This window comes from Pelophylax lessonae (genome assembly GCF_965119305.1).
Source record: "Pelophylax lessonae genome assembly, chromosome: 4".
Taxonomy (NCBI): Eukaryota; Metazoa; Chordata; class Amphibia; order Anura; family Ranidae; genus Pelophylax; species Pelophylax lessonae.
The window spans coordinates 421,055,229-421,077,247 of NC_138771.1; the positions used below are offsets into that span (position 1 = coordinate 421,055,229).

At 44.3% G+C, this 22,019-nt stretch overlaps 1 protein-coding gene across 1 annotated transcript in view; it reads left to right on the forward strand.

Annotated features, from left to right (window-relative positions):
• HAUS1 (HAUS augmin like complex subunit 1) overlaps positions 1–16,343 on the forward strand; it is a 53,617-nt gene extending 37,274 nt beyond the window's left edge. Inside the window, exons 7-9 of the mRNA XM_082254880.1 lie at positions 4,897–4,968; positions 6,624–6,671; positions 16,146–16,343. Coding sequence (XP_082111006.1) covers positions 4,897–4,968; positions 6,624–6,671; positions 16,146–16,226 — 201 coding nt within the window. The 3' untranslated portion in view covers positions 16,227–16,343. The remainder of the gene's footprint in view (positions 1–4,896; positions 4,969–6,623; positions 6,672–16,145) is intronic.
• The last annotated feature ends 5,676 nt before the right edge of the window (positions 16,344–22,019 follow it).

Genomic DNA, 22,019 nt, shown 5'->3' on the forward strand with positions numbered 1-22,019 from the left:
CACTGAGTGGTACGGTTCGGTACGGTACACATTGCGTTTCCACTGTCAATAGTACCCTTTCATGATAGGCGTGGTGTAGCAGGAAAGCTGTGATAGAGAATTCTCTGTCAACCAATCAAAGTTCTGCAGAGTATAGCTCCACCCTGTTGGTACGGTACTAATGTTCTTGGTACCCCAACGAAAGGGTACCAAAAAAGTGGTACGGTACGGTTCGGAATTAGGGTACCATTCATAATGGAAACGGCATAAATAGCGTACCGTACCAGAAAGCTCAGTGGAAACGGGGCATAAGTCTTCACAAGGTTTTCACACACTGTTGCTGGTATTTTGGCCCATTCATCCAGATTTCCTCTAGAGCAGTGATGTTTTGTGGCTGTCGCTGGGCAACACAGACTTTCAACTCCCTCCAAAGGTTTTCTATGGGGATTGAGATCTGGAGACTGGCTAGGCCACTCCAGGACCTTTGAAATGCTTCTTGCGAAGCCACTCCTTCGTTGCTCGGGCAGTGTGTTTGGGATCATTGTCATGCTGAAGGACCCAGCCACGTTTCATCTTCAATGCCATTGCTGATGGAAGGAGGTTTTCACTCAAAATCTCACAATACATGGCCCCATTCATCCTTTCCTTTGCACGGATCAGTCGTCCTGGTCCATTTGCAGAAAAGCAGCCCCAAAGCATGATAGGTATGGTGGTGTTTGGATGAAACTCAGCATTCTTTCTCCTCCAAACAGGACGAGTTGAGTTTTTACCAAAAAATTCTACTTTGGTTTAATCTGACCATATGACATGTTTCCAATCCTCTTCTGGATCATCCAAATGCTCTCTAGCAAACTTCAAATGGGTCTAGATATGTACTGGCTTAAGCAAGGGGACACGTCTGGCCCTGCAGGATTTGAGTCCCTGGCGGCGTAGTGTGTTACTGATGGTAGCCTTTGTTACTTTGGTCCCAGCCAGCCCCTCACCCCCCCCCCCCCCCACCCACCGCCTCCCCCGTGTAGTTTTGGGATTTCTGCGCACCGTTCTTGCGTGGATCCCCAGATCGAGGGAGATTATCAGTGGTCTTGTATGTCTTCCATTTTCTAATAATTGCTCCCACAGATGATTTCTTCACACCAAGCCGCTTGCCTATTGCAGATTCAGTCTTCTCAGCCTGGTGCAGATCTACAATTTTGTTTCTGGTGTGCTCTTTGGTCTCGGCCAAAGTGGAGTTTGGAGTGTGACTGTTTGAGGTTGTGGACAGGTGTCAGGTCTTTTATACTGATAACAAGTTCAAACAGGTGTCATTAATACAGGTAATGAGTGGAGGACAGAGGAGCCTCTTAAAGAAGAAGTTACAGGTCTGTGAAAGCCAGAAATCTTGCGTTTGTAGGTAACCAAATACTTATTTTACCATGGAATTTACCAATTCATTGGAAATCGTACAATGTGATTTCCTGGATTCCTTCCCCCCATTCTGTCTCTCATAGTTGAAGTGTACCTTTGATGAAAATTACAGGCCTCATCTTTTTAAGTGGGAGAACTTGCACAATTGGTGGCTGACTAAATACTTTTTTGCCCAACTGTATATAAGATAAGGATAATTGTATCTTTGCAAGCTGGACCACTATGGATCGAAGTTGGCAGTAAAGATAATTTTTTGGAGTACACTTTAAAGTTCTGACTACAAATGCTGGCCTGCCTTCGCTCTAGGTCTTAAAGATTAGACTGTATTCATTTTAAGCCATTTGTGAGACAATTCTTGGGTACAGCAGAGAGAAAAAAAACCTTACAAAACCTTAATTACAAACTCTCTCCTGACTTTTTTTTCTGCCTTGTGCTGTCTTGAAGTCTTCTCCGCTGCCCTTAACCACTTCCCACCTGCCCTATAGGCGATTGATGGCGGTAAAGTGGTTGCATTATCCTGGCCAGATGTCATATAACGGCGGCAGGATAATATGCTCTGCGCGCCCCCGGGTCACACTGACACACCGCATCTCCGATCTCGGTAAAGAGCCTACTGACGTAGGCTCTTTACCATGTGACCAGCTGTGTCCAATCACGGCTGGTCACATAGTACACAGGAAGAGCCGTTGGATCGGCTTTCCGCAGTACGTGCCTGACAGCCACTAGTAAACGAGAGCTGATCCTGACAGGGGGGGGGGTCTGCACTGGTAATCAGATCATTGATTACCAGTGCAGACCCTCGGGGGGGGGGGGGGTGCCACTAGAACCACCAGGGATGCCCACTCATGACCCCAGGGATGCCCACTATGGCCACCAGGGATGGCAATCAGGGCTCAGGGAGCCCGCCAGTTCCCTCCCCATCAGTGCTGCCTGCCAGTGCCTTCCCCATCAGTGCTGCCCACCAGTGCCCATCATTGCCATCTATCAGTGCCCCCCACCAGTGCCCATTATTGCCCATCAGTGCTGCCTATCAGTGCCGCCTATCAGTGCCCACCAATGCTGCATATCAGTGCTATCAGTGCCACATATCAGTGCCCATCAGTGCCTCCTCATCAGTGCCTGTCAGTGCAGCCTCATCAGTGACGGAAAAAACTTATTTATTTACAAAATTGTATAACATAAACAAAAAAAACTTTTTTTTTTTTTTTCAAACTTTTTGGTCTTTTTTTTTTTATTTGTTTAGCAAAAAAGAAAAAACCTTGCGGTGATCAAATACCACCAAAAGAAAGCTCTATTCGTGGGGGGAAAATTACATAAATTTGGTGTAGGTACAGTGTTGCATGATCGCGCAATTGTCATTCAAAATGCAGCAGCGCTAAAAGCTGAAAATTGGCCTGGGCAGGAAGGGGGTGAAAGTGCCCTGTATTGGAAGTGGTTAAAGTAGATGTAAACCCTCACATATACCAAGTGAAGTGAACAGCATCAGATGATACACAGGGATGAAACAAATCTTCCTATGTATGTTTTACTTGTATATGTGCTGTATTCAGCTTTTGATATGGTTTAGAAAGTGCACGTCCTGTTAGAATTTTCTCTTCCTGATTCACCTGTGGGAGGGAAGTTTGGCCATATGCTGTGAGACAGCTGATTGGAGGAAAGGCGCACACCCCCTTTTCACATAGGCAGAAACATGCAGAGTTGTGCTGTGAATAGATCAGCTGTCTGCTAATCTATTCATAGCACCCACCCCACACAAAATTCAGCCTGGTTTTCTCTCAACTGAGGGAGAACTTGTCAGAAGTTATCATGCTGATAACAGAAGAATGGAGCAGGAAAAAGTTACAGGACTTTAGGCTTTGAAGAGAGATAAGAAAACACTACAGATGTGCCCAGGTCAAATTTCATCAATCAAGTGTATATCCACTTTAAGAAAACCTTTATTGACCTGTGCTCCCATTTCTGACTGTGCCTTCCAACAAAGTTACACACCTGACTTCATGCTGAGGAGTGGCTTCAATACTTTTTTGTGGCATTCTAAAGTATCTTTTTCTGCTGAGTGTTTATATAGGTGTCCTTTTATGAAACGGAGATGAGCTCATTTCCGATCATTCTCAGTTTATGAAACAGAGATGATCGGGGGAGAACATGTTCTTCGCTCATCTCTTCACATGGAGAATCTGTCATTGACTGACACAGAAACAGCCAGGTTATGAAGCTGCGATCTCCGCACTTCACTGGTGATCTGGACCAGAATTCACACTCCCGGATTCACCAGCCTGGAGCTTGTGAATCGGGGAGTGAAGACCAAATCGGGGGAGAACTGAGGGGGAAGAAGGAAGATTATTGACATCCTTCTTCCTCGTTCAGACCTCCCCAACACAGTATATATATATATATAATATAATATAATATAATATAATGTATGCGTGTATGTGTGTGTGTGTGTGTGTGTGTGTGTGTATATATATATATATATATATATATATATATATATAATATATAATTTATGTAAGGGGACTATTTATTAACTTTAGTGGGGATCGTGTATTCAGCAGTGATAATTTATCAATGCTTATTAAAAGAGCACCAGTGATTTTCATAGTACGGTAATCTCGCTTTCTCTCACGAGATTACAGGCGCCCCATTCACTTGTATAGAGATCTCGGCCGTTCGCCGAGGAAACACTTCTCCTCTGATCACCCTGGGAGAACTGAAGTTCTCCGCTTCATAAAAAGGGTGCCAGAGGAGATAATTTTCCCCGGAGAACTGCAGAGAAGCGAACAGAGAAAAAAATTCACCCTTTCATAAACGTATACCATAGTCCTGTGAGAAACCAAGATGTGTGAAAATTAATGCTGCAGGCACTCCACTATTTCAAAAGTGTAAGCAAATAATCCCAAATGCCGCATTATTTGGGATTTTTCTGCTGAGTGCTTGCTCAAGAAATAAAATATTAAATCTGGGGCAGTCAGGTATTTAGCATTTAAGATTGAGGTCAGCAATGGCTGCCTATAATTTTCTGAATACAGTAGTACTTCAAATTGGTGGAACTCTATGTATTTAAAGAGAGATGGTCTCCTTGCCCAATGCCCATGCAGGGCAAAATAACCATGTCTCTGGATAGGGAATCCCAACTCCCATAGCGCTTTATCAGCACTCCCTCACAAATCCTCGCTCCTCTGCAGCTGGTGAGAATATCTGACACATCTGGGTATGGAGCAAAATATGACCTGCTGCCCAGTTTTGCCCTGGCCTAGCAAGCAACTGCTAAAGCCAAGCACTGTAACATGACAGAGGGTTTGATGTCACCGCTCCCCTGGGGTCACCAACACAGCAGATCTCAGGCCTGTTGGAGATACAAGCTGCAATAAAATGTTTTTACCTCTCCCACTATTTACAATATATTGAAAAAACACTATCACTAGATACACAGAAAAAGGCTACATTGTAGTTTTCAATCCAATAGGTCCGTGTTTTTGCTGCTTGTAATGTTTAATCTTTAATGTTTTTCAGATGCTGGCAGAGCTTAAAGCACAATCAACAGCAACAAAGGAAAAGCTTAAATCTTACCTGGACTTGGCTCCAGTAAGTTGCATTAATTGCACTGTATATTTTAAGGAATATAAGATTTAAGGCAAAGCTTTGCCATTGAGAGTTAACAAAGCTTCCCTGTCCCTTCCTATTGGCCATTGAAACAGCTGATCATATGGGGCAATAGGAATGTATTGGGACTGCTGTAGGTGCTGGTGCCTGCATTATTCACCTGCAAGGTTTGTGTTTTTTGTTTTTTAATCTTGTGTCTCTAGCAAGCAGGCAAGTTGGGGGAATGTGCCCTTTATTTCCTTTACAACCTTCTAATTGTACATGTAAATATGATCAGCATAATGTGTTTATTACATATGCAGTTTGAGAGTATGGCTTAGTCCAGTGGCTGTGCTTCACAGCCTTTTCGGAACATAACTTGTGTTTTTAATTCACGATCTTTTCTGCACATTTTGCCTAAAGCAACTCTGACTCTAATTTGACTACTTAAAATGACCTGGTTACCTGGAAAGAAGACTGTAAATACTAAAGCTGGCCATACACTGTTAAGATTCATCCATACTAAACAGTGTGGATGGATGAATCCCCCAGCCCAGGCTATTGCAATTTGACAGCCATCATCGGCAGCTGTCAGGATACTCACACAGTGGCTGCATCTGATTAGATGCAGCTGCTGTTTGGAACAAAATATTCGGGCAGACTCAATAAGTCCGTAAAACAGAGCAGGGCCGCGCACTGAGTAAATTGTGGCTGAATTAGCAGGAACTGGCTGACATTTGCTCAGTGTATGGCCAACTTTACCTCCTCCTGTTACCTGCACAGAGAAAATCACCACTACTTGAAATCTGTTCCAAAACCAACACTTGTGGACATGTCAATCTCCTGTGTCCCCTTCCCTACAAGCAGAATACAATGATCCCTGTTGCTGACTATAGCTAGCACTGATCGGGGGAAAAAAACATGACAGCCTGGTTGTACACAGGTCGATCGATACGACCAGCTACCTCCATACATGGATTGGAATTCGTCCGCTCCCTGCTGAATCCGCTACTATTTCAATTCATGTATGGCCGGCTTTCCAGATGAACCTTTTTATTTAAAATATTCATATTCGCTACAGATCTACTTAAAAGCAGAGTTCCACTAGTTTTTGTGTTTGTTAAAAGTCAGCAGCTACAAAAAGTGTAGCTGCTGACTTTTAATAAACCCACACTCCCCTGTCCCACGGTCCAGCGATGCGGCCGGCAGGAGCCTTGGGTCTCATCTCCCCGGGTCTCATCTCTCTTGGGTCTCCTCTCTCACTACTGTGGGCACCTGGCTGTGACAGCTTGCGGCTCTACAGCCAGGTGCGCACTGTGCATGCGTGAGTTGCGCTGCGTGTCCTGAGTGAACAGGCAATCTTCTGGGACCTGTGACGTTTCCCAGAAGATTGCAGGGAGGGGAAGAGGATAACTTCTGCTCGAGCCGCCTAGGTGGCCCGAGCGGAAGTGGGAGCAGGTTCCTGTCAAAACTAGGTACCTGCTCTCCTCCCCCCCCCCCCCCCCCCCCAAAAAAAAAAAAAGATCTTCCAGATGTGTAATGTCAGGGGGTCAGGAGGCCTTAAAGCGGAAGTTCCACTTTTACGTTTTGCATTCTAGTGTATAAAATGGAATAAAGACAGGTTCTCTCATTGACCCACTGTGGCCTTTTTCTTTTAGAATCCATCTCTGGTAAAAGTGAAGATTGAAGAGGCCAAAAGGGAACTGGTAAGTTGCTCTGTGGCCCAGTGATTGTGACTGCCTACCTGCAGTCATTCAGTACCTCTCTAAACAACTTTTACATTATAAATCTAGAAAATCATAGTGAAAATTTGGATCGGGAACATGTTTTGCTGATAGTTTTAGACAATGGGAGCTTCAGCCTGAATCCTCATTCTCTTCCTAGAATTTCTTCCTCTGTCCACCAGATGTCTTCACCCCTAGTGGTGACCGAACAAACTGCAACAAGTTTGGAATCTCTGGTGTCAGTAGCTACAGAGTTTTTTTTTTTTTTTTTTTTCCCTGTTATCTAAGGGCTAATCAACACTAAATGCAGTGACAGATGTTTTACCACACAGTAAAACTGCAGGGACACCGGAAATCATTGTTTCCTATGTGTCCGATTCACACTGCAATGCAGCCCAGAGCTGTGGTAAAATGCAGAGCACTGTGCCAAATTGCACTGTAATAATAAAATGCTTAATACAATACACAAGATCAGACTATCAGAAAATCGTTTGAAGTGATCGTACTGTAACCTGATCGTCGGCACACGTTTCGAGAGCCAATCATGACAGTTCATCCAAAATTAGCCGAAACATCCAGACAAACATAAACATTTTTCTTGTATGATACCAGACTGTACAATTTTCGTTTAATCAGTACTGCATTCGTCAAAAAAAAAAAAAAAAATTTGGAATCGCAAGATCACGCATACTTAATACATTGCATTGTCGTATGAGAGTTTTCGGAACTCTAGCACTGGTGTGTCGTGAAGGGTCCACTGTGTTCCGCGGCAAAATGACCCCAACTTAGGCAGCTATCTGCTCAATAATCACTGCTGGCCCATAGGTTGTTACAGCGGTGTCGGTACGGTGCCGGTCCACTGTCTAAAACTCACTCCCCACTACCACAGGCACTCGGGAAGCTGTGCAGGCCTCCCGACCACGTCTTGCCAACCGATTATATCATCGGTTGCTGTGGGCGGGTTAGGCGTACAAGCATGGGCTTGCTGGGATGTGGGAGCCGGGAGATGCTGGCTGATGCACTTTTCCCCAGGGGAGGCAAAGCGGAGTGTGAGGAGGGGAGAAAAACCAGGATGAAGGCTCTTCAGTGGCTGCATTTGAGTGCCTCTGAGCTCCGTGAGGTACAGGATTTTTAACCTTTGAATGGTGATTGCTTTGCTTTTCTTTTAATGAAAATATATGGGTATATACATAAGGATGAAGGTTAAAAAAAGAGGTGTGTTTTAATTACTGTATTATATTACTGATACTGGCAGCTTTACTTTTTTTATATTCTGCCTGCACATTTTTTTTCTTTTTATTTTAATCCACTTGCACATCTGCTGCAGTTTGACCGCAGCGCAGGTGAAGTGCAGGATACCTGCGGTTTTCCTGTACATTACCTGTGGTTTCTCATAGACTTCTATTATGTCTCTTTTTTTTTTTTTTTTGGTGGACTTTCAAAAAATGCAACAAAAATATAGGACATAATAAAAGTTTATGAGAAACTGCAGGTAACGCACATAAAAACCACTGGTATTCTGCACTACACCTGCTCTGTGGCCAAACTGCAGTGAGTCAATGTGACAGTGCCCTAATTGTAAAAACTGTTCTGTAGGTTTTTTCCACTTCAAGACCACAATACGTATATATACGTTATGGCTGAAGATATCAGTCATAACCTCTGTATTTTTTGCAGCTGGCTTTCTAATATAAGCGTTCCAAATGGCTCATGACCCATTGAGACGCTTTCAGAAGCGGCAGCAGGGGGTCCCCCCCAACCCCCCCTTTTCCACCTGCTCACCCGACAAAACAATCCAATGGTGCGGCCAGCTAGTCCCAGAGGCGATGAAATTAGATTATCTTTGATCGCCTCTATGGCTTTGATGAAGCTTATGTCATGACATCACGTCTGAACCAGACTGGGAGGAGTAAACTAAACTATTTTGCTTTATTTTGGTCTATTGCTTTTAAAAGGTAAAGGAAAGATTTGGGGTCTTGACCCCAGATATCTCCATAAAGAGGACCTGTCAGTCCTATTTCTATTACAAGGAATGTTTACATTCCTTGTAATAGTAAAAAAAAGTGCTAAAAAAACAATTATAGGGATGGGGAAAAAAAAAAACAAGACAAAAAAAAAAAATGTTATGCGCCCCCCCCCATCCCTCTGTGCTCACGCGCAGAAGCAAATGGATACATAAGTTTGACATTTTTGTTTGGTGTGTCTCCAGATTCTGCCAGATTTTAAAGGGTGCCTTGGTTGAAAAAAGGTTGAAAAAAACTGCTCTAGCACTTTAGTATCCTCTTAATTTTCGATTTAGGACTAGCATGCAAAAAAAATGGACGATCATTCATGCGATATTCTCATTGTGTGTAGTTTTGCATTGCCCTACATTACAGTGAATAAAGAATACATTTTTTATGCTTAGCATCAAGTTTATTGAAAACTAAAAAGGGAACCAAGTGATGCACTTAAATGTGCACCACACTGCCCCCTACCACAGTCGGCAATGCAAAGCGGCAAATCACTCCAACTGCTCTGCGTTGCAGTGTGAATTCGCCCTGAAGCTACATGAAGTTTACCCAGGTGTACTGAAAACAAAATTGTATCACACTGTAATACTGCACTGTTCAGTAGAAAGCAATATTTGTCTGTCCTTACCCACTTACCGACTGGGCACTTTCACCCCCTTCCTGCCCTGGACAATTTTCAGCTTTCAGTGCTGTCGCACTTTGACTATTGCACGGTTGTGAAACACTGTACCAAAACAACATTTTTATCATCTTTTTTTTTTTTTTTTTTTTTTGCGCTATAAACAAAAAAGTGTGACCATTCTGAATAAAAAGCAATATTTCTCTATCGTTCAACAGACGCAGCTCCTTCTCTTCATGACTTATAGGGTTATGCTGCTCCTCATAGGAATACACTAGGCAGGAAAAAAAACATAACCACACCTATGGGGGCTGTCCCTGCAGGCATAACCCCTCAGACTCTGCTATCATCAAACAGTTTGTTCTGCCTAGTGTTAGGAATAGGACCTAGCTCCCTGCTGGGACTTCGGTCTTAGCTGTGACAGGGAAAGTTTTTGTGATTTTATTTTTTAACTAGTTAGTTCCTGAGGACCAAGATCCAGAGGAACTACAAGCAACAGCCGGCTGTGGTTTTGCACTGGATAAACTAGATCCTTAAGATCTTCCAGCCTGGCCAGCGAGTGTGAGCAGGTTATAGTCCAGAACTAGGCCTCGCCACAACAGTACCCCGATGGATGGAGACCAACCTGCGAGTGGACAGTCTCGCTGGGACGCATTGACCTGCAACGCCCTGAGTCACAGCTTCCCCTTGGCTGACAGCATCCCCATCCCGAGTGGGAGGTGATCTGTTTTGGTGCGGCGCCCACCTGGTACTGTGGTATGATGAGTAAAATTGTCCCCCCAAACATACTTGGCGGGCGTGGACCCCTCCCTGGAATGGTCGGACCTTAGGGGCTCCCTCAGTTCCCTGGCACCCCTGAGGACTAATCTGGTGTACCCCTTGGCATTCCCCTACCTTTAGCAGGTTTTACCTTGGGGGGGGGGGGGGGGGTGCGGTAAAAATGCGGCCGTTATGGTGCTTATTTGAGGGGGGGTGGATTGTCCTGGGTGGGTCCCTGGCTAGGTACCTTTTTTAGATGCCTATTGTTCTGGGACCCCTTTGGGGGGATCCTGGAGACTGCATGGCGTGCCGGGGGGCCCCATTTTGCTGTGGTTCATGATCTCTGTGTGCCCATTAGTTTGCATGGGCAGCCATTTTCTATGCTTCCCCATTGAGACTGTATGAGCTGCCATTTTCTTGAGGTCCGTAGGATGGACAGGCATGCGGCATGGCTTGTAATGATAGAGGCAGACCTTCTTCCTCTTCCTGTGCAGACAGTGTTAGTTTCCTTTTTACACTGATCAGGCTGGATGCTTCTGTGGTCTAGTAACATTCCTGGGTTTCCATGTGGATTTTTTCCTCTTCTGCTTTGCTATTACATAATAATCAGGGATTGTGAATCCGCGGTAATAGCGGTGGGACCGCGTTTTTCGTGGTCTTACAGGGATATTACACAAAAAAAGCAATGGAGTCCCAGGATAGAAATTCACCTGCAGACACCCTGGAAGCTACTGCGGGACCCTCCGGTTCACAGTCGCAGGTTTTTTTTTGCAAAGTCTGATGTCAAAAGTGGATTTTGTCATTTCTGGTGCTACCAGCCGCAAACACCCTCCGCCCTCACCTCCATCAGCAGGGTCTTCGGATTCTGAGATAGATAGTCGCCGCGGACGCAGACCACCTTGAGGGGTCGGTGTCTTCACATTCTGACGGTGAAGAGGACCTGTTCTCCTCAGCCACTGTGCAGGAATGCACATTGGTGGATGCCCTGATAGTTTCTATGTGGGAAACTCTCTAAAATTGGCTGATGAACCTACAGCATCAGATACGCAGGTGTCTTTTTGGCTCCTGCAAATTCCGTAAATTGGGCAAGGTATTCCCTTGTCCAGAATTGTTTCATACTATTGGGGATGAACAATGGCTACGCATTAAGCACATGTTGGTGGTGCCAAATCGTTTTGCACGTTGTGATCCTTTTGAGGAGGCAGTGTCCAAAAGGTGGGTTGTACCACCGAAAATGGATTCTCCGGTGGCCAGGTTGAATAAAGCGACACTGGTACCAGTTGAAGAGTCTCCAACCTTTCCAGACCCCGTGGATAGGACGGGTGGAATCCTTGTCCCGCCATTTACATGTGGTAGAAGGCCACATGTTAAAGGCTACCTTTTGTGAATGTTTTAGTAGCGCAGACTGCTACTGAATGGGTGAAATTACTGAAAAGTAACTTGGAAACGGCACGGCTTCCCCCTGTGTTTCTGGAACTAATACACCAGTTGACCCAAGCCCTGGTGTTCATGTGTGATATGTCCCTATGGCCTTGTTGGTGGCCAGGATGTCGGCAGTGGGGATTGCTATTGGGCGCATGGTATGGCCAAAATGCTGGTCGGCTGACCAGGCTTCTAAGAAGGCTGTGACTGATCTTCCTTTTACAGGGGAGAGGCTGTTTGGATCCTCCCTGAACGAGTTGATCAAAGGTACCACGGGGGTAAGCGCACTAATCTGCCCCAATCCTCTAAGGGCAAGGCGCCGCGTACTAGGCGGGTTCCTTCCTTTACTGCTCAAACTTCTTTTTCGTGCCTCCGGGTTGCAAAAAAAAAAGGTAAACAGTTTAGGTCTTCTGGGGGTTCCAAGAAGCCATGGTCAGGAAAAGCGAAGTCCGGACAATCTGAACCTGCAGAAGCCATGGTCAGGAAAAGCTAAGTCCGGACAATCTGAACCTGCAGACAAGTCCTCGGCTGCATGAAGGGGCGCCTTCATCTGGGGTGGGGGGACGTCTTTGATTCTTTCAGGAACCCTGTACCTCCTTGATTCAGGACAAATGAATTCCGGTCTCGTCCATCGGACAGGTTCTTCCCGTCCAATCTTCAATTAAACCCCAGTCCAGGTAAAGGACTTGCAAGGGGCGGTACATGACTTGCTGTCGCAAGGAGTGATTGTGCCAGTTCCCACTCAGGAAAGTTTTCAGGGGTTTTATTCAAACCTATTCACCGTGCCCAGAAAAGAATGCAAAGTGCGTCCCATCCTGAATCTCAAGGCCCTGAACCGCTTCGTGCGGGTACAGAGGTTTCGGATGGAGTCCATCCGCACGGTAGTAGCATCTCTGCATCAGGGAGATTTCTTAGCCTCCATAGATATCAAGGACTCCTATCTACACATCCCTATCTACGCTGGACACCAGAGGTTTCTTCGTTTTGTGGTAGCAGAGGAGCGTTATCAATTTGTTGCGTTACCCTTTGGTCTCCCCTCCACTCCCAGAGTATTTACCAAGGTACTAGCACCGGTATTAGCACTGCTGCGCCGGCGGAGGATTGCTGTAATGGGGTACCTGGATGATCTCCTGTTGAGAGTGGACTCTCATTCAGCCTTGTTGGGGGATCTGACAATCACGGTCAGAACTCTGCAGGAGTTCGGTTGGAACATCAATTTCAAGAAATCCACGCTGACTCCGGTTCTGAGACTGGATTATCTGGGCTTGACTCTGGATATAGCCTTGGGGAGGGTTTTTCTTTCCCTGGACAAGCTGCAAAATTTGCAGGGAGCGATTCAGTTGTTGTTGGACAACAATCTGTCCCCTCTACGAGTTTGCATGCGAGCCTTGGGTCTGATGGTCTCGACCTTCGAGGCGGTTCCGTTTGCTCAGTTCCATACAAGGCCTTTGCAAACGGAGATTGTCAAATGGAACAAGGATCCAAAGTCCTTGGATTCTGTGATTGGGTTGAGCCACAACACAAAATCTGCTCTGTTGTGGTGGATTCAATCTCCAGCACTGTGCCAGGGCAAGTCTTTCCTTCCGTTGTTTTGGACGGTGGTAACCACGGTCCGGCTGGGGCGGGGTGGTGGGGAAGCTCTGCGCCCAGGGTACCTGGATGATGGTAGTCAAAATTCACAATACATTTTTTTGGAGCTCAGAGCGATAAAGCTTTGTCTAAGTCATTGGGCAACTTGTCTGCAAGGTTGTCTGGTTCGGATTCAATCGGACAACGCCACAGCTGTGGCTTACATCAATCACCAGGGGGGCACCAAGAGTGTCTTGGCGGCCAAGGAGGTGGCCAAAATTCTGGCCTGGGCAGAAAGCTTTGTTCCAGCCCTCTCTGCTGTACATATTCCAGGTGTGGAAAACTGACAGGCATATTACTTGAGTCGTCAGGTGTTATCAATAGGAATGGTCCCTACACCCGAAGGTGTTCCGCCTCCTGTGTGTTTCAGTGGGGGACTCCCAAGGTCGGACTGTTTGCCTTTCGCCTTAACATGAAGGTACAGAGATTCGTAGTCAGGTCTCGAGATCCTCTGGATGACACCACAGACGCACGGGTGGCACCTTGGGGTCGTTATCGGCTGATTTATGCATTTCCCCCATTGAAACTCCTGACCGAGGCTTCTGCGCAGGATAGAGCTGGAAAAACATTCTGGTCATTCTGGTGGCCCTGGACTGGCCTCGCTGGGCTTGGTACGCAGACCATGCGTTAGCCATGCATGTCCTAATCTGGACTTTCTGGACGTTTATCCAGGGAGTGCGCCATATGGCTCCTTGGAGGTGATTCCCATTACCTAAATCTGGTGTTATCTGTTCCTCAAAAGCCTCCTTTTGAAAAAAATTGGGAGATTTCGCTGCTGTCTTTGTCTCAGAAGGCTGCCTTCTTGGTGGCGAGCACTTCTGCCCTCAGGGTATCTGAATTGGTGGCGTTGTCTTGCCGCTCACCTTATCTGGTGGTACACAGGGATAAGGTGGTACTTTGACCTAATCAGTCATTCCTTTCTAAGCTGGTTTCTGATTTTCATCTGAATGAAGACATTGTGTTGCCTTCACGTTGCCCTAAACCACAGCATCTTAAGGAGTATGCCTTGCATTCTTTGGATATGGTTCGGGTAATCAGGGTTTATTTAGAGACCACGGAGTCTTTAGAAAATCAGACGCTCTTTTTGTCCTTACTGATGGACCTCGTAAGGGATTGGCTGCATCTGCTGTGACCATTTCCAGATGGATTAGGCAGACGGTGGTACAGGCCTATTCACTGAGGGGTCGGGTTCCTCTTTTTACCAGTGAAGGCTCATTCTACGAGAGCGCAGAGTACCTCTTGGGCTTTTTGCCATCAGGCGTTGGTGCTACAAGTTTGCAAGAGGACAACTTGGTCGTCTGTGCATACGTTCACAAAATTCTACAAGGTAGGATGCTTCTTTTGGCCACAAGGTTTTGCAGGCTTCAGTTTAAAAGAACTCTGTTTAGTTTCTCTTTTGAGGGTCCACATTTTTCAGGGTGAGCTCCAGTTGTTCCTGGTTGGCTTTGTTTAGCCATTGGGGAACTTACGTTTTTGTTTCTGCGTTTCCCACCCCTCATGATTATACTGCTTTGGGACATCCCTATGAGTCATGAAGATCAGGAGCTGCTTCTGTCGAACTATAGAGAAAACTGGATTTTTGTAAGACTTTACCATAAAATCCTTTTCTCTGAAGTCTGACAGATGCAGCACCCACCCCTCTACTTCTAAGGTATGGGGTTTTTTGTCTTCTAAACACTGCTTGCAACTAAACTGTTTGATAGCAGACTCTGAGGGGTTAGGCACTGCAGGGACAGCCACCATACACGTGGTTAATTTTTTTTTTTCCTGCCCAGTGACTATTCCTAGGTGGAGCATAACCCTAGAAGAGTCATGAAGATAAGGAGCTGCATCTGTTGATGAACTTCAGAGAAAAGGATTTTATGGTAGGTTCTTACAAAAATCTATTTTTTTTACTTTCTCCTATATAACATTCCCAAAAAACAAAATATAAAAATCAAATTTTTTTCATAATTTTAGGCCAATTTTGTAGTCTGCTATATATTTTTGGTCAGAAAAATACCCAAAATATTGGTTTGCGCAAAAGTTATCGTGCCTACAAACTAGGGGAAAGATTTGTCATTTTTATTTATTTTTTACTAGTAATGGCAGCAATCAGCTATTTTTAACGGGACTGCGACATTCCGGCAGACAGATCTGACACCTGACATTTTTTTGACACTTTTGAAATGACCAGTGACATTACTACAGTAATCAGTGCAAAAAATATGCACTGTTACTGTACTAATGACACTGGCAGGGAAGGGGTTAACACCAGATATGATCAAAGGGTTAAATGTGTGCCTAGGGCGTGCTTTCTAACTGGGGGGGGGGGTGTGTGGACACAGAGACCCGTGTTCCTAAATATGAGGTACACAGGATCCCTGTTTTCATAACTGACAGAACAGCAGTCTGCCGTGTTTACAATGACAAACTGCAGTTCTGTCTCCATGGGGAGTGTACACGGGTGCCCGGCGGCAATTGCAGCCGCCAGGCCCGCGAATTGGCTTCCTCTGTGGCAAATAAACCCCCAGCGCGCTAGCGGTCCCGTGAAGCGACGTACAGGTTGCTTCGTTTTGCGGGACAGAGCCGACCTGCCCCAGTATATGTACGTCAGCTTGTCAGCAAGTGGTTGAATAAGATTTGATGGGGAAAAAAAAAAAACGAAATTTTCTTAGTTTCTGTTTTTAAAAACGTTGTAAAGAGGTAATTTTACTCCTTCACTGATAGGCTGCGCTGATAATCAGTCCCCGGATTATCAGTGTAGATGTCCCCTGTTAGATTTGCTGGTTATCGGCTCTCCTCTTCACAGGAGGAGAGGAATGCCAATAGCCGGCAAATCCCGTTTACACTTTGATCAGCTGTGATTGGGCACAGCTGATCACGTGGTAAAGAGCTGCTATAGCACGATCGTGAAGAGGTTAATTGCTGCTGCTCTATCCAATTAAGCACTTCTCATTGGCTGTTGAGGCACCCTATTAATTATGCAGGTGGGAGTGGCTATCTATATTACTGTTCACTTTTTTCTTCCTGTAGAAAGCAACAGAAGCAGAACTGAACATGAAAGTAGACATGATGGAGTTTGTGCTGCCGGAGCAGAAGAGACGAATAAATTGAACAAACATCGAATTGTGAACCCCCCAGCCCCAGTGCAGCACTCTGATTTTTCAAGTGAGAACTGTGTTCTGCAGACATCAAATATCCTGAAACTGTCCACGGCAAAGGCTGTGCACAAACTTGAAGTGTGTGTGTATATACTGAATACTTCTGAAGGTGGTCTCCCTTTCATAGGACTGTATGTGACATGTGTAAAGGAACAATTACATGTCTTGGTGACATAAGCTCAGGACAGTTTACTACTAGACTTTTTTTTTTATTTAAAGTGCACCAGTCACTTTGCAATTGGAGGTGTGTTGAGGAAGGCAGGCGCTGTGCTTGGTTTTTACCTAGTTCCTAAAAATAGAACTTCTTGGGATGTAGTACTGGTAATTTTTTTTTTTTTTTTTCATTGACCTGACTTTGTAAAGTGAAGAAGTGAAGAGCCATGTTTTGCGGGACATCTAGAAATGTTTATTGTAAATAAGTAATACGCCGAAAGGTTTAACTTTCATGTTCGGCATTCCTCCTGGAAAGGTGCATGTTCTGGTAACTGTACCTGCAACCTCATAACACTATATCTGCAGTGTGAGATCTAAGAGGCTCCTGCCTTTGACTGCTATTCTCGGTGATGCCACTATTGTGCTGCTCACGGTTCTCCTTGCTGGGAGCTCTGATGTGAGGAAGCAAATCCCTGCATCTGCCAAGATGGCTGTTGCCACACAGATACAGTGCAGAACAAGTCATTATATGTCTGTAATGGGGAAACCTAAGAGGACACTGGTGCCTAGTCCTTTGCCTGTCTTGTTTGGGTGTAGCTTCCACATATTAGGTTCTCTTTTAATGTTAAGACAAAATATATAAATACCCATGTTCTCTCACAGAGGCGATTGCTTTTATACTTCTAGAACCTGTAATTCTACTAGAAGAGAGATACATATAGGTTGGTAGTTGGGACCCTTTTACATACTAGTGGCAATTTCCTGGGTACCCTGAAGCACACTGCCTGGTTCTCATGCTGACCCCTACATCAATATGGGATATTGTCATAATGTGGAGGCACTATAGGATAGGTAGTTCAGAATATTTATATAGTTTTTTTTAAAAAAAAATATATATATGTGTGTACACATGCTAGAACTTGTCGTTAAGATGGGAGGTTGTGTTGTAGAACGTTTTTCTTTTTATTGATTTACACAGTATGCTGAAAAACTGAATGGTGGTTGAACACATGAGGCTTCTTGCACTCCACCTAGCTAGAATTGGTATTATTGCCGATTTCTCCCAAGGATTGTAGTAGACTGTAATTCTGACACTTCCAAAAATACAACAAAACATTCTCTACTGGAGGGACCAAGCACAGTATGTTGTTTAAAGTGGAAGAAAATGGAATAACAGTTGTGGGTGAAAGCAGGATTTAATTGAGGTATATATGAAACCTTACTGGTAAAGAGTCTCACTACTCCTGACACAGCCTATAAAGTTATGGCTCAGCAGGGCTGTTATTGGTTACCTCTTGCAGTATTTGTAGGAATCTGTCATACCTGGATCAGTAAACCATATAAAGACATGAAATGGGTTAAATCTCTTAGTTTAGGTTCCTCAAGATCACCCAAAATCAGGATTGGGTGCACTTCTGTAAATGTCATTGAGGTTTTATAGGAATGTAATTTTATAGAAATAAACATCTTTAAAAGTAAAAAAAAAAAACTCCATTTTGGATGCTTTTTTCAACAGGGAATTGTATAGTTTTGTAACAGTGTACTATAGTATTGTAAATATTATCCTCTCTGTCGGCAAATTAAAACTTATGAGGTGACGTATCCAGCCACGATGAATTCAATTAAAGCTGAACTCTAAATCTGGTGTGGTTTGTGTTTCTTCCCCCCCCTCCCCCCCCCCCTTTCAACTTGCCTTTTTGCTAGTAGTTGTCTTGCCTGTCTATGCCATCATCCCTAGCTGCTCTGTCTTAACGGCAGTGGGGATTGCATTCTTCCAAGACTGCACATAATTGTATGAGTTTACTGTTGCTCAGTCTGGGCTCACAGGAAATGGGCAGAATGACATGGTGATGTTCTGCCCTGAAGAGGACAGCCATCATAGGACCAAGGAGGAAGTCAGGGCAATCACTGGAACTTAGAGAGTGGGTAAAAGTTTTTAGATTTTTTTTTTTTTCTCCAGCGCACACCACCACAATGCAATGGTGTGCACAGTAGACTAGGCATTTTGCCTTCTCTTGCAGTGGGAGTACGCTGGAATAAGCTGCCCAATGCAGTCCCACCACACCTGGTGTGAATCTACCCTTTATCGTCTTGACATTGGGAACCTAGAATTCAGCCACCAATCAAAAGGCCACCTCCATAAACCGTTGTGGTAATCTATAGAGTTTTGCTGACTCCTTAGGGTCAACATCTGCAGACCCTTTTCATATATGGTCGTAGCTGAAAAAAGTGTTTCTGCAAACTTGCTAAAATGTGTGACGTGTTTGCAATGTCATTTTTTTTTTCCAAATGGCACCCCAAACACAGATTGCAGTTGTTTTTGATCTACAACAAAACATGCAATGAGCAAATGTATATGAGCTTCTTTTAGTGCATTTTGGAGCTTAGGAAGGCCCTTTTTAAATATAGTGCCCCTCCTAAAATTAACCAAAAAATGCAATGCAGTAGCATTGCACAAGTGTGAATGGGGCCTCATACTTAAAAATCGAATTTCAGCCAAAAACAAACTCTTAAATCTATTGGCAGACACATTCTAAAACAAATCTATCTAACCCTGTAAAGCAAAAATCACTATACATAACCTTACTGCAGCTGCTCCAGTCCTATGCTGAGCTGTCAGTGGCGGCTTCTGTGTGTAGGTGTGTGCAGAAGAGGCAGCTGATGAGGGAAGCCCCATATTAAGTCTATAGGTGACGCCATTTTACAGCTGTTGATGGCTGTCTCCTGCACACAGCATCCACTGCTGGAGACCGCCATCAACATCAAAAAGTATGTATAGTGATTTTTGCTTTACAGGGCTAGATAGATTCGTTTTAGAATGTGGCTGCGAGGAGATTGTTGTTAGATTTTGGCTGAACTTCTTCAAGAACAACTTCTGTGTTATGAGCCCTCCAAGTACTTGGAAAATAAAATGATCTACATCGCTGGAAATCAACTTTTTTTTTTTTTTTTTTTCCTCTCTGCCAAAGCGAGGAATATCATCTCAGCAGTAACACCATTTGAATGCAGTTTTGGGAGCTTACAGTTGTGCTCATAAGTTTACATACCCTGGCAGAATTTATGATTTCTTGGCCATTTTTTCAGAGAATATGAATAACACAAAAACTTTTCTTTCACTCATGGTTAGTTTTTGGCTGAAGCCATTTATTTTCAATCAACTAGGTTTTGACAATTCTTTTGCTTTCCCTGACTCAGAATCCAGAAACGTCAGTGCAGCACTGGATGAAAGATGCAAGGGTCTGTCAGGAGTCCAGAAACTCATTGACCTTTTATGCACACACACTAAATACAAGCAAACAGATCACAGGTGCTGATGGTTACCTTTTAATAGCCATTCAAACCCCTTTGTGTCAACTTGTGCGCATGTTATCAGGCAAAAATCACCAGGGTATGTAAACTTTTGATCAGAGTTATTTGGGTAGTTTCTGGTGTTATTATTTAAAAAGAGTAAACCCAGTTGATTGATAATAAATGGCTTCAGCCAAACACTAACCATGAGTGAAAGAAAAGTTTTTGTGTCATCATTCATAGTCTCAGAAAAATGGCCAAGAAATCATAAATTCTGCCAGGGTAAATGTAAACTTATGAGCACAACTGTATAAACCCCTCATTCAACCATCTTATTCCTATATGCCCCCTTTCCTGCTTAAGTGTGTGTGGGGGGGGGGGGCGGCTCGTTTTCCCCAGTGCAGAGAGCTGACCTATTGTGGTTGATATGCTAAAACTGGTGGAGCTGTCCATGATAGCCAGTCCGCATCTAACTTTAGCTTATTCAACTAAACTGCCAAAAAAACCTGGAAGCTGATTTGTTTCTATGCAGAGCTGCACCGGATTTTGCACTCCTCAATTTTTAGTAAGGCTTGATTCACACCTATGCATGTTGCTTTTGAGCGGTTCTATAGTGCTTTCCACTTTTTTTTTTTTTTTTTTGGGAAAATTTGTTGGGCAGATTTTAAAATGCAAATTGTGGTAAAAACGCACTACATGCAGCTTCTGCATTAAAGTCTATTCAACCAAAAAAAGAAAAAAAAGGTTTCTCTATCGTTCATTGACAGAACGCAGTTTCTGATGCGTATCAGTAGGGTTATACTGCCCCTACAGGAGTAGGACATTAGACAGAAAAAAGTTCTGGCAATGCCTATGGGCAGTCCCGGAGGGTACACCCTCTCTATCTCTTCCTGCATATAATGTCAGTTTTAATCTAGTCAGGAGTAAGGACCTAGTTCCCTGCTGGGATCTCTGGTCCTGGCAGAATTTTTTTTAGTTTGCTTTTCTCCGGATTTTTCCTGTGAGATCTACAAGCAACTATGCTGAATCTGGGCCTTGGGCTGGATGTATAGATCCAGTGGTCACCCCAGCTGGCCAACGAGCGCATTTGTGCAAGCCTTAGCTTGGTGCTGGGTTGGTCACGACATAGTCCCACTGGATGGGGACTGGCCCTCCAAGTTAAATGTCTCGCCAGGTCTAGGCCTGAGTCGGAGTGGTGCATAGTAGGTTTTGAAGCCGCACACAGGTAGATGAAATAAAAGGTGTCTTTATTCTTCAAAAATCATCAAGGACAAACAGACAGTGCGGGAACAGATGAGTCCAAGGTAGACGCGTTTCACAGCACAAACGGCCGCTTACTCATTACCACGGTGAAGGATAACGGAAATCGGTCATTATTTAAGGATGAGCCAGCCAAAAAGTTAATTAGTGCAATTGCTCGCAGCTGTGTATCATCAACTAATTGGTCACGTAAAGAATCCGATGTTTCCGTGATCCGACACCTGGACATATCAGAACACACATGAAACAACTTAAAAAGTGCAAAAACAAATACATGTGTAAAATGAATACATTCAAAATAGATCTTTCTAAAATTGAAGTTTTCTCCAGTCTACATATTGTACTAGTTGAGGCACAATATATTAATAGATAATATACCAATATTGATGGTCTTATTTTGTGCTTTAAATCTTGTGCTTTCCTTCCACTTTGAATCGGCATGTGTGTGTGCTCCAACCTTTTCTGCGCTAACTTTACTTGTTTTTATTTCATACATTTACTTGCAGATCTATTTTGAATGTATTCATTTTACACATGTATTTGTTTTTGCACTTTTTAAGTTGTTTCATGTGTGTTCTGATATGTCCAGGTGTCGGATCACGGAAACATCGGATTCTTTACGTGACCAATTAGTTGATGATACACAGCTGCGAGCAATCGCACTAATTAACTTTTTGGCTGGCTCATCCTTAAATAATGACCGATTTCCGTTATCCTTCACCGTGGTAATGAGTAAGCGGCCGTTTGTGCTGTGAAACGCGTCTACCTTGGACTCATCTGTTCCCGCACTGTCTGTTTGTCCTTGATGATTTTTGAAGAATAAAGACACCTTTTATTTCATCTACCTGTGTGCGGCTTCAAAACCTACTATGCATGCTTCCGGATGGCGGGTCTAGCCAGCACCAGGTTGGGCTTGCACCTGAGCGGCTTCCCCTCCCCCCTTTCTTCTACACTGAGTCGGAGTGGTCCTATTTAGCCGACAGCCCCCCCACTTCAACGGAGAGGGGTCCTGTCAGAAGATGGCACCCGCCTGTGTTCCTGGTAT